The 16,883-nt window shown below is 41.6% G+C and overlaps 1 protein-coding gene across 1 annotated transcript; it reads left to right on the top strand.

Moving 5' to 3' along the window:
- The first annotated feature begins 8,525 nt into the window (after positions 1–8,525).
- LOC141800546 (uncharacterized) lies at positions 8,526–12,697 on the top strand. Its single transcript, XM_074683153.1, has 14 exons — positions 8,526–8,596; positions 8,780–8,845; positions 9,347–9,430; positions 9,513–9,602; positions 9,758–10,088; positions 10,241–10,526; positions 10,683–10,706; positions 10,788–10,997; positions 11,080–11,171; positions 11,293–11,397; positions 11,502–11,616; positions 11,699–11,780; positions 12,048–12,212; positions 12,280–12,697. The coding sequence occupies exons 1-14, from the start codon at positions 8,526–8,528 to the stop codon at positions 12,545–12,547; spliced, it is 1,989 nt and encodes a 662-aa protein (XP_074539254.1). The 3' UTR covers positions 12,548–12,697.
- The last annotated feature ends 4,186 nt before the right edge of the window (positions 12,698–16,883 follow it).

Raw genomic sequence — 16,883 nt, 5'->3', positions numbered from 1 at the left:
TTCCCAAAGCTCTAGTGAGTGTAAAAAGGGGCAGTCTTTCTTTTATGACAAAGGGTTGTTGATGCGCAGGTGGGTATCTCAGCTAGTCAGTGCTGGAGACAGTTCAGGTGAGGATTGGGCCACGTCGTATCAGATAGTTGTGCCAGTTGATTGTCGGCAACATGTGCTTGAACTTGCACATGAGCACCTGTGGTCTGGACATCTGGGAATAACAAAGATGTACAACCGTGTCCTGAAACATTTCTTCTGGCCTGGACTGAAAGGTGATGTGGTTAACTTCTGTAACAGCTGTAGTGTCTGCCAGGTTGTGGGGAAGCTTAATCAGGTGGTACCTCCAGCCCCTCTGCAGCCTGTTCCTACCTTTGGTGAACCCTTTGAGCATGTAATTGTTGATTGTGTTGGTCCTTTGGCCAGACAAAGTCTGGAAGCCAGTTTCTGCTCACAGTGATGTGTGTTGCTACCCGTTTCCCTGAAGCTATTCCTCTGCGCAAGATTACTGCCCTAGCAGTTAGCAAGGCACTAAGTTTTTCACCACCTTTGGTCTCCCCAAAGTGGTTCAAACAGATCAAGATAGTAACTTCCTGTCCAAAACCTTTAAGCAGACGTTACAGTCTCTGGGTATCTCTCACTCTGTGTCTAGTGCTTATCATCCACAATCACAAGGTGCGCTTGAGTGCTGGCATCAGACACAGACATGCTCAGCAAGTTCTGCCATGAGACGGGTAAAGACTGGGATGATGGTGTTCCTTTTGTTCTGTTTGCCATTCGGGATGCCAAACAGGAGTCTTTAGGGTTCAGCCCAGCTGAGCTTGTGTTCGGCCACAATGTGCGTGGCCCCTTGAAAGTTTTAAAGGAGAAATTTGTGCAAAGTGTGTCTCCCAAACTTAATGTTTATGATTTTGTCTCCCAGTGCAGAGAGCGCCTGCAGCGTGCTGCCTCGCTGGTGAAAGAAGCTCTCTCTTCCTCTCAGGCTGGTATGAAAAAGAGGTTTGATAAAAAAGCTGTTGAGCAACAGTTCCAGCCTGGTGATAAGCAGTGGCGGCCCGTGATAAAAATTACCGAGGAAGCCAGCTTGGACAACGAATTTAATTCAGTGTTAAGAGCGGACTTTTCCATCGGCTCTACCCTTCGTTAAGGGATAAGTTTGGTTTACACAGCTTTTACATTGTTTATAGAATGAAGCAGAACAAAATACTCACCCAGAAGGTTTTCCTGATCCAAGCAGTGCTTCGGGAGATATTTAGATCCAAAATCGTGCAGCGGACGTCCGTAAAATGGGATCCATCGGGGCATAGACAGCGCCGCTCCTAAAACTGCATTAATGGTCCAAAAACTCATGTTTTTCACCAATATTCCATCATGGTTCGCTCTGAGATAGTCCTCTGTTGCAGTCTGTGTCACTCCAGACAGCGCTGTGCGGCTGTACTGACCTCTGAACTCACGAAGACTTTGTTTACGTTTGCCCCTCAAAGGAGTCAGCGCTTCAGAAAGTACTGCACATGTTCAGTCGGCTCTCCAGAGAGTACTGCGCATGCGCAGTCGGCTCTTGACTCCTTTCTTTCTTTCTTGTGGCTGGAAGCCAGATTCAATGTGGCCTCCCTCACATTTTTTCTAATGAAGCATCAACCAGTAAGCAATGAGCCTTGCTTCAACCTGATTGGCTAATACGGGCTGTTTTTTTTTCTAAGGGAGGCAAAGTGAAGCGGGCCTCCAAGCTGACTGACAGGGCAGAGGGCATGAGACACGTAGTGTAATACACAATATGAGCTTGACAGGAGGGCGCTGTTTGCTTCTCACGCTCAGCCAAAGCAGAAGTGCGCCAATGTAGTGTTTTGACAAGGAAATAACATTATAAAATACATTGTGGTTAAGCGTGTTTATAGGCTATTCTTTTTTCTTTCTTGCAATATTTTTTGGGGAAGCCAGGCTTCCCTTGGCCTCTGTGAAAAACCGCCACTGGTGATAAGGTTCTTGTGTTGTTGCCTACACCTGGTTCTGCTCTCACTGCCCGATTCTCCGGTCCCTATGTGGTGGAGAGTAAAGTGTCAGACACAGACTACATCATCCAAACACCTGAGCGTAGGACAAAGACAAAGACTGAAAAAAGTAAATAGTTGAACCAACTTAATTGAATGATTTCAATTGGTAACACCTAAATGAATTAAGCTCATTGAAATTAATTTAATAAGTTTAAATAACACAACAGACTAATTCACATGAACTTAATATTTCAATTTTCTCACTTTCAAAACATGAAATTTTCAGTTTTTCCAACTTAATATTTGCATTATTCAGAAGTAAAATACTGCTACTTTCCAACCTAATATTATTTATTCAAGTTAATTATTTTTGTTGTAACCTTAGCATGGAATTTTAATTTGTTTGAAACTACTAAAATTAGTCGTAAAAGTTGGCTAAAAATATGAAGAAAACCCTCAAAATCATTTGTTTTTATTTTAAAACTTTATTTTTGAAGTGGAAAAACATTAAACTTTATTCCAACACAACTCTTTCCCCATCACGTTATAGTTGAATGGATCACACAGCCCCCACCATCCTGTGCACAGTCTTCACTAGTCAGTTTTCCACACCCACGGGCTGGGCAGCACCACTCCCACTCACCAATGCCGTGCTGTTCAACCGCTGAATGAGGAAATAGATAAATGAGCCTGTCCAGAGAGTCCAGGTTGGCTCAGTGAAGGAGAAGAGTCGTGTGCGTTGAAGCGTCGGGCCAGTCCGCGTCTCATGCTCTGTCAGGAGGTTTATGCAGTCCGCGTCTCATGCTCTGTCGGGAGGTCTATGCGTCGATCAACGGGGCATCCGCCAAAGAGGGATTATGCCTGGGGCATTGATTCGGGGTGGATTATTGAGAGGAGCGCCTCGTTGCTGCTGGGTCCGGAGTCCAACAGGTGGAAGGAGAGACCTCTGACTTACTGACCGACCTTACGAAGGTTCCGTGAGTGATACCTGTGTGTGTGTGTATGTGTGCAGATTAAAGAGTGAAGCGTAAAGACGCTCTCGTATTATTTTCTGTTTCGGGCGAGACGGTCCGTGGTAAAACCCGGACTGGATTTCAATTCCAGGGTAATTTTCAGTTGTTCTTTTTTTTTTTTTTTACTGGACTTAACTGTGGGGGTAATTTATGTTGAAGACCGAAATGGACTTTGCATTCGTTCTAAACTGAACTGAACTGAACTTAAACTGAGTTTACCTGGCTCACACCGCTGGTTTTGTTTGTTTTGAGGTTGTTTCATCTTGCATGCTGCATTGAATATAATTTGAAAAATCTACTTTGCTCCATTTGTTTTTCATTTCTGGTTGATGTGCACATAATTTCTGGTTTTTGCTCTATTTTTTTTTATTTTGTGCGGGTATATAAAGATTTTCTTTATTGAATTGTCAGATGTGACTCTGACTGGCACCCCAGACTAACCCGTTACAAGTTAAATAGATTTAGTTTTCTTTCTTTTATCTCAGACATGAAGATTTTTCTGTACCTTGACATACTTCAGAGTATGTCAAGGTACAGAAAAATCTACATGTCTGAGATATAAGAAAGAAAACTAAATCTACATTACATTACACATGTCTCCTTCTAAAACACATGCACAAAATACATATGCAGCTAACTGTTGGTAGGACTACTTTTGGCAATTAAATGCAAAACAGTGCAACAAAGTATTAAGCAAACATGCCTACCAATCTTAACAGAGTTATAAAAATAAGATATCAGATATACAAATAAAAATAAAAAATCTTGACTTACTCCAAGTATAAGTGGTTGCATTGTTTGAAAATTGAAATTTGAAAACGGGAATATATTTTGACTACATACAGGCAAAACTTAAATCTACTGTTGTAGGAAAAAAAAGGATTTTATTTAAGGCAACATTACCCAGCCCTACCAAAATTACACAGAAACCTCTCTAACCAGTTATACCAAATGATTTAACATATACCTATACATATGGACAGAGCAACTGGGAAAAATAATGACAAAATAAAAACATCTTTCAGGTTTTTAAATCACAGTTACACATTGTCAAAACTGTTTGCTGTGTAATGAACATATCAAAAAAAAAAAAAATACACTTTTTGGAGAAACAAGCCTCTAAGAACCCCATCACAAAAAACTGCAACAGAACAATGGCAGTAGGCCATTTGCCCCACAGGAGGACCACACTGTCTCATGTCCTTACTGCAAACTTTGAAGGTGGCTATGCAGTTTGTGGACTTTGGGGGACATCTTGTGCTGATCAAGCTGCATGATCATTTTTTGGAGCACTTCAAAAGTGGAGCAAAGCGGTTTCGGGTAAGCTAGATTGAGTGCATAAATCAAACCTAGAAGCAGGGCACATGCTGAGGCAACCGAAGTGAGTCCATGCAACACTTCCACACCCTCGATGACGATGCCAATGTCTTCAGGTGGCTCCTTCCCCCTCCTTCAAAATGACAAATACTGCCATGGTGAGCTGCTCCAGGTCCCTCTGAACATCATCTGCTCCAGAGTCCTACAGATGAGTACAGGTCACAAAGACAAATCGTCAGTGGCCTCACCTCTTACTTTGATGAAGTTTTTAGATGATGTACCAGTGTATTGTCTTGACTGGGTGTCATCACACACCACAACCAGCAGAGAGAGGTGTACTAAGCTAACCATCTAAATGTTATCAAGAAAAACAAGATTTCCCAAAATTTCAAACAATTTCTTTAAACTTGTATAATAAACAGAGTCAGCCAAATCCCTTTAACTTAAAAAAAATATTCAATCCAATATGTACAGTGTTGTTGAGCATCAAAGCAATATATCCATGGTTTCTGTGTTATGTTTGTTGTAACAGTTGAGAAAATCACTTTTATAGTACATACTACATCTAGGATATTTTGTGTCTTTCTATGATAAGATTGGTTGAAATTTACAAGATATTCTTTGATTAGGTCATCTGAATCTTCTCCCAGGAAGATGATGAGGGCTTTGAGCACACATGCGCTCCGTAGATTAATGTCCACAGTCTAGAACAACAAATGACAGACATCCTTGGTGTTATAGTTTCACTGTTGGACTTATTTACAAAAAAAAAGTCATTTACAAGCCCAGAGATTAAGAATAAAAAAAACAAATGAGTACAGTACAGATTTACCTGATCCAAAGTACCCATGATATCAACAGTCTTCTGGCGTGTCGCTCCTCCTTTGCCATGGATGATATTGACTCGAGTGCTTGTCTAACTGGGCCATGAACTTCTCCTCAAGAGGCACGGCCATGAGCCTCTGGAACTCTGCATTAATCTAAAATCAAAACACAAATAGCAGTACATACTGTATTATGGGAAAAAAATGCAAGCTGTCTCATCAAGTATACAAAATCAGAGCATATAAAGTTGGGGTGTGTGATATGACGACATAAAATCGATTACAACTTGGGGATGATCTCATAAAGCAGGTCTTCATAAAGTAAAACCCAAATGCCCACATGTACATTGCAGTGATCATTTTATCAACTGATTATTTTTGTCATAGTTTCCATCAACAACTTTTTCCCCTGAAAAAAAACTACACTATAGCTGAAAAAAGTGGAACTTGATTAAAACTAAATGAACTGGCTTTTTCATAAAAAGAAATAAAAACTTGACTGAAATGTTTGACAAAGACTTAATTTCATCATGTATGAAATTGGAATGTATATATATATATATATATATATTTTTAACCATTTATTTTCATTGTCATTTTAATTTACAGAAAATAACAACAAAAAGAGAAAATAACAACAATAATTTAAATAATACATTATTATATTAATAACAATAATAATAAATAAACACTTAATTATTATCTATATGGATTTATTTATTATTATTATTATTATTATTATTATTATTATTATTATTATTATTACACATCACTAACTACACTTGTAAGATAAAGTTAAAATTCTGGGCCTTTAGCGTAATAGATTTTTCTATAATTTTAGACACTTGTCCTCCATTCTACAAAGACTGAGTTGTTCTGTCTGTACCAGTGTGTGTAAGATCACCTGCATTTCACCTTCAATGTTACTGTTGAAATTATAATTTATCTCACTGTAACATAGAAATAAAACATCACATCATGCACTAGGTGTGTAATGGACATTTGAGCCTGGTCTTTACCTCTATATTCTATGCAAGGAATGTAACTTACCATATTTGATCCAAATGAGTTGTCTGGGCCACAATTAACCACTTGTCATGAAAAAAATAAGAAAATAAGAAATCTGTTAATCATTTAAATTCCAGTGTTATCTTTGACTTGTATATACTGCTCATTACCCCACCTGATAACATATCTAGACTGAGACTGCAGTAGCAAACGCAAACTGACGCAGGTGCTTCTTGGCACACTGGTACAACAACACTGAGCTGGGAAACCCCTCATGCTGCAAACATTTATCCCCACTACCTCGTTATAATATCCAGCGCTCATACGATGGCAGCCATGCCGCCGAGACACCGCACACCATCCACTGCAGCCCCCACTGACAATCCGTGCATCCGCTGACAGACATGGATCAGGCAGACACACACTCAGGCGGGCGCCTTTAAAAAGCTCTTTAACGCACAACAATAAAGTGCTAACACGCATAACACAAAAAAAAAACGTATCACCACTGCCTCTATGATATTCAGCGTAATTATGAAAGCAGCCCTGCCACAGAGGTACCGCGCACATCATCTTCTGTCCCCCCCAGCCGATCCGTGCGTTCTGCACTGTCCTCTCCCCATCCTCTAAACGTTAAACACATTGAATTTAATTCGGCAATAAATTAACATTACCACAATTTGTATATAATAAACCTTACCCCCAACATCCGCGTGAACTTAAAGACCATCCAAAAAGTGTGGCCGCGTGAACTTCGCGCACTGACAAGAATGCAAGTCAATGAGGGCGCCCGACGGAAACCGCGGCCCAGCTTGCGGCAATAACATGCTAATGCTAAGGCCACACCAACATATTAAAATGAAATACAGAGAGTCCCGTCCGATAACTACTAACCTACCTGTCAAGCGCAAACTACAAACTACCAACTAGTCCGATTTTTAACAACTAACTTTGGGTGAGGTTTGTTCTTACTCCAAGCCCACCAGCAAAATTGCTAATGTTAGCAGGACAGAATATAACAGCTCGTTTGTTCATTCAGTTTACTAAAAACTTAACAAAGTTAAAAATATATATATATTGGACTATTTTACAACACATCAAAGTGTTTTTTATTTCTTTGACTTACCTTTAAGTAAGATTGAATGTCTTGGTGACCACGCTCTACGTCCAAGCACATGAAATGGCGGTCCAAGTGCACATAGAAATTTCTCAAGAAGGCGGAGACGTCATGACGTCAGACGCACAGCACCATGTGAAACCTAATTGAAGAAGGTTCTCTCAAGTGAAAATAGCAGGTTATATGTGGGCTGAGAGACCAACATGCAATTCAAAGTTGAAATACTCCACAAATGTAGACTGCCTTCACCAAAGCAGAAATTTGAATGAAACTCACTCAGAACTTTACATTATTTCAACTACGACTGAAATACACTTTTTAGAGTGCACGTCTATGCCATGTTAACATGCTCAATCTGTTCCATTGCAGAGCAACTGGCCGGGAGGAGCCTAAAGCTGCTGTCCCTGCAGTGGTCACCCCGTCGTTGGTTGTGTGACAGCTGAGTCTGAAGGGTTGGTGGGCCCAGCTGATGGCAACCGTGGTGGTAGGTTACCAAAGTCAGAGTTATTTGCTAACATACACAGTCACTTGTCATACCTCCCTGTAGGCCAGCAACAGGACACAATTGATTTGATTGGTTCCTACCCCACCCTGTTTGGTGATGTGCCGTCACGCACCAGTGTACTGGAGCATGACATTGAGGTAGGTAATGCAAAGCCCATTAAACAGCATGCTTATCGTTGTTCGGTGGAGAAAAGAGAGAGCATGAGAAAAGAGGTCAATTACCTGGTAGAGAACGGTCTGGCTAAGCCCAGCAGTAGTCCCTGGAGCTCTCCATGTTTGTTTGCACCAAAGTCTGATGGCTCCCCTCGTTTCTGCACTGACTTCAGGGAAGTTAATGCAGTTACTGTGCCCGAATCCTTCCCTTTGCCATGAATGGAAGACTGTATTGACAGTATCGGTCCCTCCAAATTCATCACCAAGCTAGCCTTACTCAAGGCTTACTGGCAGGTTCCCTTAACCCCACGTGCATTCAACATCTCAGCATTTGTTACTCCTGATGCCTTCTTGCAGTATACAGTTATGGCCTTCGGCATGAGAAATGCACCTGCTACCTTTCAGCGCCTCATGCATCTTGTGTTGGGTGATGTGCAGAACTGTAACGTATACTTGGATGATGTTGTGGTGTACTCAAGTAGTTGGGCACGCCATGTTGCTACTCTGGCTGCAGTTTTCCAGCGACTTGGCAACGCATCTTTGACACTAAACCTTGCAAAGTGTGAGTTTGGTAAGGCTAGTGTTACCTACTTGGGGAAGCAGGTTGGGCATGGGCGGGTCCATCCAGTGGATGCCAAAGTGGAGGCTGTCGTTTGTCGTTTCCGGTTCCTACTTCAAGGCGTGAGCTCCGGTGGTTTCTGGGGATGGTAGGTTATTACTGGTGTTTCTGCAAGAACTTTTCTGTTGTGGTTGCTCCTTTGACTCGGTTGTGTAGTCCGGTGGTTCCTTTTGTGTGGACAGAGGAATGTGATTGTGCATTCAGTGCTGCCAAGTCTCTCCTGTGTAGTGCTCCTGTGTTGGCAGCACCAAAGGTGTGCAGATACTGCAACAATGTGCTGAGGCTGAAGAGCTCGATGTTTTAGATGCCAGGTGAGTTTTTAATAGCCAGAAGCTGCAGTGCTCCCCTCCCCCCAGTACTTGTGAAAGCCCCTGGTCTTCTTAATTGTGTCCCTTGCATACTGTATTCAGTGCTCCCCTCCCCCCAGTACTTGTGAAAGCCCCTGGTCTTCTTAATTGTGTCCCTTGCATACTGTATTCAGTACTCCCCTCCCCCCAGTACTTGTGAAAGCCCCTGGTCTTCTTAATTGTGTTATTTGCATGCTGTCCTACAACACTTACTTATTGTTTCACAACAACAACATAGTCTTGTACTATTCACCCGCTGTCCCGTTCTGTTTGCTCGCTGTCATAGTCCCATTTCATAGGACTGTCATGGAACATTATAACGATTGGTGCAGGACAGTTGGCAAGCAACTTCCACTACAAACAGTGTAGCACAGCTTTTGTTCAGGGAATGAATTTTTTTGATTTTGTATTTATACTGTCTGCTTGCAGTTTATACACTTTACCTATATTCTGTTGTCTTTGCAGTGTTCATTCTCTGTCAATTGTGGAGGAAGAAGATCCACATGACTCCCCAGACGAGGATGCAGTCAATGATCCAAGGAACAGCATGCAAGTATTTCTAATGAATTGTACTACATTTTGTGCTGTCATTATGTTTTTCCAGCTTACTGATATGTGTGTTTATGTGCAGTATTGAAATGGATAACAATTGGACAGACCCAAGATTCTGTGAGGATGGGGACAGCTCAGATGAGGAATATGCTCCGTTTCTGCAACTACGGTATGCTGAATTTATCACATTTATCTTCTTGTATTAGAACTACTGGTACTAGGATTGTTATCTTCAGTAGCATTGTTTTTAGTAGTAGAGGAATCTGTGATAAATATTTAGGACTTGGTTTTAATTTTACATTCTTTTTTTGCTTTTGTATGCAGTGTTGGTGGTGTATCATCAAAGGCTGTGAACATTGAGCAGCTTCAAGAAATTAGTATGGACGAGACTGTACTAGATGTCACAGTCCCCGACCCTGTGGACAGTGAAGTGACAGATTTGCCTGACTACTTGAAAGTTGTCGAAGAAGATGACCTCATTGAGAAGAGGGCCTTTATTTGCTACCTTGACAACCTGAAGATACTGACCTCTAATCTTCGCTTTCCTTTGAAAGTGTGTGGCTACACAGACAGCATAACTGGTGTGAAATGCCAAGGAAAACCACCATTTGAGGTTAAAATGAGTGCCCGGGGAACTGGAGCTGTTTTGGAATGGGTAAGGATATTTTGCATACGTGTGTGTGTGTAGTTCAGGTGATTATACTTTGATACTTTATTAGTATTTATTTATACTTTGTATGTCAACACTATAGTAGTATTTGGAATAGAAACTATATAACATTTCTTTTGATTCTTTTTTTCTTGTAGCTATGCCCCTTTGGTCACATCCTCTGGAGGTGGAATTCCCAACCACTTTTGAAGTATGGGATGCAAGGGGGTGACTTTATGCTCTCCACAAACATTTTGTTGTCAGGAAACAACTACAGGAAAGTGGCTTTTCTGTTCAACTGTATGCAAATGGGGATGGTGGCAGAGTCAACGTATTTCAAAATCCAGGATACCTACTGTATCGAACCAGTTGATGAATTCTGGCAGACCATCAGAGCAAGTGTTCTGACCCGTTTACGTGACAAGGACAAGATTGTTGTTCTTGGTGAGTCCTACTTTCTGTCACTTTGTCATCTGTGATCAGGTGACACAGCTTTTTATTTAATCCAATTGACATTTTACTTTTTTTCTCTAACTAATCAAGACCTTGTTGTGTTACCTTTGTAATTGTTTGTTTTTGTTTCTTTTGTTTTCTCATAAGGTGATGGCAGGATGGACTCTCCAGGTATGTGTGTTTCAGAGGCAGAGAGAGAGATTTTGATATGCAGAGTTCACATCTTGACAACCACTTTTTTATATTCTGCAGGCCATTGTGCTCAGTATTGTACATATACAACCATAGAGCAGGAGTCTAGAGACATCGTGCACATCGTCTCCCTGGACAAGCGAGAAACTAACCGAAACTCTGTGATCATGGAGAAGGAGTGCTTCATACGCACAATGGACGCACTTCTGCCAGAGATACACATAACAGAAGTGGTCACAGATGCCCATGCACAAATTTCAGCTTTGCTGAGTAAGTGAAATGGTTCTACGCTTTTGATTCAGTATTTTTAGATGGATGTTTTTGAGATTGCAAAGTCTTATTTTTTTCACAGATGCAGACCATGGAAAGTACAAAAAATGGGGGCTCCAACATTCACTCGACATTTGGCATGCAGCGAAGAATTTAGGAAAGAAGCTGAGACGGGTATACTATTTCATTGTATTATGAGGGATGTGTTGGTGATTGCATTTCTACACTTTCATAAAGTGCTGCAATAAAGCAGCATTTTTTGTGACTGTCTAACACTGGTCTTTTCTATTCTCAGGCTGGTACAGTGAGGGACCAGTCTGAACTGTTGCCTTGGATCCGGGACATTGTGAACCACTTCTGGTATTGTGCGAAGCAAGCATCATCTGTGGAGGATTTCAAGGTATGTTTGTGGAAAGTGAATTGAGGCCGTACAAAAACATGGATTACAGTAGGTTACAGATGTATTGTCTGACTCAAGTTCATACATGGTTTTTAATTTTGCAGATGAGGTGGCACACTGTCATTCATCATGTTCGGAACCAACACACATGGGCAACTGGAGCCTGTGAGCATGAACCACTGGATGATGAAGCTCAGGAAAAACCTTGGATAAAACAAGGTAATTCCAACATATTTTATGAGAGGTGTATGTTGCTTTGAATGGATTTTTGTCCATCTCATACTGAGATATGTCATTACAGGTTCAGCAGCTCATCAAGCCCTTATAGCAGTTGTGTTGGACAAGCGATGGTTGAAGGATGTTAAGAAGTTCATCACCTTCAGGTATACACTTTTGTCAATGCTAATGTCAGTGTGTCTTACAAAAGTTATTATCCTAATAGTGCTACAGCTGGTGCAAGTGTAGCTAAAGTCTCACATTACAATATCGATCTAAAAGATTTACTCACTCTATGTTTATTGAGACATGTATACACTGATGGTAGAAGCAACAAGAAATTATGATAAAGTAAAATATAAGCATGCTCATTTATAAGGTCAGTAATTACCATAATGTAATAACATTTGTGTCTTTGTTCTCACACTATCCAGGACTACATCAGATCTGGAAAATTTCCAGAACCATATACTGATGTATGCAGGGAAGCAATTCTCATACACTCCAGCAGTCTATCGCACACGGACTCTGCTCGCTGCAATAGACTACAACTGTCACAATGGCCGCCTCCCTGCACGAAACAAGGATGGACACAAGATGTAAGTTTATGCACATTTGCAGAGACACTCCCTGTTGTAATCTTTGATAATTGTTTGATATATTTAGTTACAGGCGATACTACAATAAAAGGTCTAAGTCTTGGAGTGTCTACACACTGAAGGAGAAGAAAGAGTACTCCTACATTCCAGCACTGCAGAGAGCCGTTCTCAGGAAGAGACTACAAAGTGGAGGAGGCCTTCCCAGAAAACAGACCCTTAGGCCAGATGACCCCCGGCGTTTAGGGCTGCTGGCTCCAGTACCACCCCCCTCAACAGCAGAGCTAGTTCGGACACATGTGACGCGTGGAGAGGGTGTATTTCAGAGTAAACGCTGAGGATCATCCCTCATGTGTTTTGTTGAATGGACATGTTGACCTGCAATCTGACTTCATACACACAGCCACAGCTTTACCTGTACCCATACTCATATTGTCTGCTTACCAGTTTATTATTTTACTTTTCTACTGCATTTACACTTCTACATACATCACTCTCTTTACTTTATGCACAGTAACTTACTGTCCATCCTACATATTATTTATGATAATGTGTGGGATTTCTGCCGGAGTTGTTGTTGTTTTTGTAAATAATGTAAATAAAAGTTTGTTATGCTTTGCAAAAAATGTCTTTATTTTACAAACACACAAAAACAAGTGCACACAAAGAAGTAGAAAACAACAAAAACTAAAGCTCTGTTCTAAAGTAGTCGCCGAACCCTGAAACCTGTGTACTGTCCCATTGGGTCTGGAAAAGTGGCTCTTATTTTCCAGACACAGCAGCTTGGTATGACCACTCTGACGCCCACCCCGAGGCGACCATGCTGCCAGAGCACAAACTGGCGATACGCTGCGTGTCTGTACTGTCTTTGCTCCTCCCCAGGCTCCTGGTGATCCTCCACAGCAAAGATGTCATTCCAAGCTGCCCGGGCCAGACGCAACACCACCTCATCCAGGATGTATAAGCGCATGTGGGCCATGTTACTTATACAGGTCTCTGGTGTTTGCCGACAGCACAGTCTTTCCTGGTCAGTGTTCATTTCCCGGCAGTTAGAACAGGCGCACCAATGGAGGGCCCCTCCACCTGAGTCCCTCTGCTGTTCAGGATCCCTCAGCAAAGCCAGTGCATCAAACATGAGGCCAGGAAGTCTTGTCAAGACCATTTGGAGCAACTGGTCTCTCTGCTCAGGGTCTAAAGCCTGGATAGTGGCCTGCATCTCAGCATTTCGCTGTTCCTGCAGAGCCTGAATCCTCTGCTGGCTCTCGGGATCCAGGTCTTCAGGTGTCCTTCTCCCCCTTCCTCTCCCCCTCCCCCTACCTCTCCCTCTACCTACTCCCCTCCCCCCTCTACCTCTTCCTCTTCCCCTTCCCCTCCCAGTTGTTCTCTGTGGGGGTTCAAACTCTGATGAGGCAGAGGTTGAGGTGTTCTCAGGAACAGCAAATTCCTGATGAAACAAAGAAACAGAGTAGGTATGATGTAAATGCACAGTTCTATGTTCAATAAGAATCAGTATTAGACTGAACTATAAAGCCAAGGGAATTTTCACATACAGGGCATTTGTTTTGGGTTTACATAATTCTAAAATGATTGAATGTATCAGCAACAGAATCATTGAATAATAATAGTAATAATAAAACTGTAATTCGTAATGAGGAAGCTTTATTACGGAAATGTATGACTGCCACCCAATAACAACCATGTTATAACATGAAGCGTTTCACGTTCTTTCAATAAAGTTTAGCTCGTTATAACGTGAAAATATATTGTTCCAACAAAAACATAACACGTTATAACGTTACTGATCAATCATTATTTATATAGGATGACAGTAATACGCTGTCGTACTTATAACACAATTGTAAAGAATTATGAAAATAGAGGAAAGAATGCAATGTAAAGAAAACGTATTGGGCATTTGTAGTATTTTTCCTGAGAAAAATTAAAGTTTGTCAGGCTAATCTGCTAAATAAGAAGAATGGGCATTTTATTCACGAGTTATAATGTATTTTGGGCGACCAATTTATGAGAAAGTTGCTCTAAAAACTTGACAGGAAATAGTACAGCACAACAAATCCAGAACGTACCAGTATGTAGTTTTGTTTAGACCAGCTATTTCAAGAGTGTGATATCACCAGCTCGTGGTTGTCTTTACTTTTATTCACTTTATCGCTTCAACAGGACGAGGGCGACTTCACGGTAATAAAACCAAGTTGAACTTAGCAATTTTCAACATCGTCATTTAGTCAAAAATAAATACATTACCTCGTTGCTATCCATCCTGCAAACAACCGCTGAAGACAGAAGAATACTTTGGAGCGAAGTCCTGGCTTCTGTGTTTCGTTTTGAAAACAAATGCACGAGACCGGCGGATCCATATATTTACGACAGTACTCGCGCGCAAGGCCTCTTGGGTAGTTGAGTTCTTATAGCGGTCAGGCGGAGATCTTCCGTTGTCCTGCTTTAAGTCTTCGGAAATATAAACATTTATCTGGACCTAACTAACTGGTCATGTGTCCTTCTGCGCAGCGCTAGTGCGCTCCGTCCCCCCTCCTCTTTTCAGCTGCAGGGAATGTAAACAAGCTATGCTTCGGGCTCCGGTTTTAGCCTCGTGTAAGTTTGATCAAGTATAGTAATTCTTTTGTTTGTACTCTAAGGATTGTGAGGCAGCGTAGGAAATTCAAAATGAGTGACCATGACAGCGACGATGAAGTTTCATTCACTTTGAAACCAAAAGGATACCTGTATGAACCAGAGTAGCTACACAGAGCTTCTTCAGTTGCCGACTGAAAGGAATACAGAGGAAACATCCGCAGACACTGGACATCAAGATAGAGTTGGAAATACTCAGTGGTGTAAATGTCCTTTTGCCCACGGATGCTGAGTGTTACTGCTGTCACGAGTGGAACTTGGTTACAGACACTCTTCAGGATTTGTCTGAGTTAGAGGACACTGCTGGCTCTCAAGCCGTCTGTATAACTCAACACACAGATTTCCCTGCTCTTCTAAATTCTAGAGTGTCCTGTAACAGCAACAACAACAACAGTCGTGGCAGCAGTAACACTCAGCATCTCGATGTCCAGTGTCCATGGATGTCTCCTCTGTATTCCTTTCAGTCTCCATCTGTAGCAGCTCGTCTTCTGTGTAGCTACTCTGGTTCATACAGGTATCCTTTTGGTTCCAAAGTGAATGAAACTTCTTCGTCGCTGTCATAGTCACTCATTTTGAATTTCCTAAGCTGCCTCACAATCCTTAGAGTGCAAACAAAAGAATTACGATACTTGATCAAACTTACACGAGGCTAAAACCGGCGCCCGAAGCATAGCTTGTTTACATTCCCTGCAGCTGAAAGGAGGAGGGGGGACGGAGCGCACTAGCGCTGCGCGGAAGGACACATGACCAGTTAGTTAGGTCCGGATAAATGTTTATATTTCCGAAGACTTAATGCACTTAAAAAATATTTTATGTAGCGCACTCTTAAACCGTGGTATTACTTTTTGATTTTAGTTCTTGTAGGCAGAGAAAATAGCCTCTGAATTTGGTACCGTCTGTCCCTGTTAGCGTCTATTTCCTCGTCACCATCGAAAATATGGCCAATCTGGAACTTTTTGTCAGTTATGTGTGCTACTGCAAGATGACTATCCTAAGATGTGTTGTGACTGCTTGTCTAATGAATGAATCCAGGCCCACGCAGTGATTCAGGAGTTGGAAGCCACCAGCCAACTGTATTATTGCCACTCTCAGATTCACCTACACCCACTTGTGCCAAGTTTCAAACATCCATACTGCACTTTCAGTTACCGCTGTCAGGCATTTCAAAATAAAAGCGCATGTTTTACCAAACATCACAAGATAAAGGGGCTTACAAGTGGATGGCTACTCTGCAAGTCTGCAAGTAATGCAACAGCAATTGGATAAAAATGTTGGAAACAACCGCTCCTTTAATCATACAATATATGTCATATTTCCAGGTGGTCAGTGGGAAAGAAGACCAATCACGATTCCCCCTGATTCTCGTGGTGTCAAGGGGTGCGTCTCAATGCGCTAATTTTTTGTGCCCCCTCCATCCCATCTCCTCCGCAGCACCGGAAATACTTTCTTAGTCACCATTTTGAAAACTGTCCCAAAGCAGTAATTGTACTTGGGGGAGAGAGGAGAGAGGATGGAGGAGACTGATCGGAGGAGCTATGATCGAGGAAACACGAGAGCTGGCTTTGTGGAGGTCTTTTCACTGACTGACACGCCCCCATATGGAATATCACTCTCTGATTGGACGCTGCAGCTGCTCAGACTTCTCCACATGAAACTTCACAAACACAACAGAGTTTGATGAGAGAGAAAAGGCGAGCTGAGGACAGGTACAGAGAATTGTGCAGAAACTGATCATAAATCGGGTAATAAAGTGTTTGTTGTGAGTTTAGAGCACAAAACACTGAACACAACCATCATCAAATCAATGTAATGGAGGATTTATACTGAAATCTAATAAATAATATCTTCCTGAAACACAATAAACTAGGTTAAATTAATAAGTTTCAGAGTTTACGATGTAGATAAAGGCTAAATTATTCATAAATAATCTAACAATTACGCATTTTACCGGTAAAGTGATTCTCGAGCTTCTTAACTGCACACAGAATAAACAGAGTGCAGGTTTTTTTCGTGGCAACGTGTTTC

This window comes from Halichoeres trimaculatus, unplaced genomic scaffold (genome assembly GCF_033239565.1).
Source record: "Halichoeres trimaculatus isolate MK-OKI-2021-1 unplaced genomic scaffold, fHalTri1.1 fHalTri1_scaffold_12, whole genome shotgun sequence".
Classification (NCBI taxonomy): domain Eukaryota; kingdom Metazoa; phylum Chordata; class Actinopteri; order Labriformes; family Labridae; genus Halichoeres; species Halichoeres trimaculatus.
The sequence above is the reverse complement of the archived record's forward strand: the minus strand, read 5'-3'. Positions and strand labels throughout refer to the sequence as shown.

What these genes read in the sequence shown, in the direction of transcription:
- LOC141800546 (XM_074683153.1), top strand. Translation starts at nt 8,526, where the DNA reads ATGGGCGGGTCCATCCAGTGGATGCCAAAGTGGAGGCTGTCGTTTGTC. An exon ending in TCCGGTTCCTACTTCAAGGC is followed by an intron (nt 8,597 to 8,779) that starts GTGAGCTCCGGT and finishes CTGTGTTGGCAG; the next exon opens with CACCAAAGGTGTGCAGATAC. An exon ending in AATGATCCAAGGAACAGCAT is followed by an intron (nt 9,431 to 9,512) that starts GCAAGTATTTCT and finishes GTTTATGTGCAG; the next exon opens with TATTGAAATGGATAACAATT.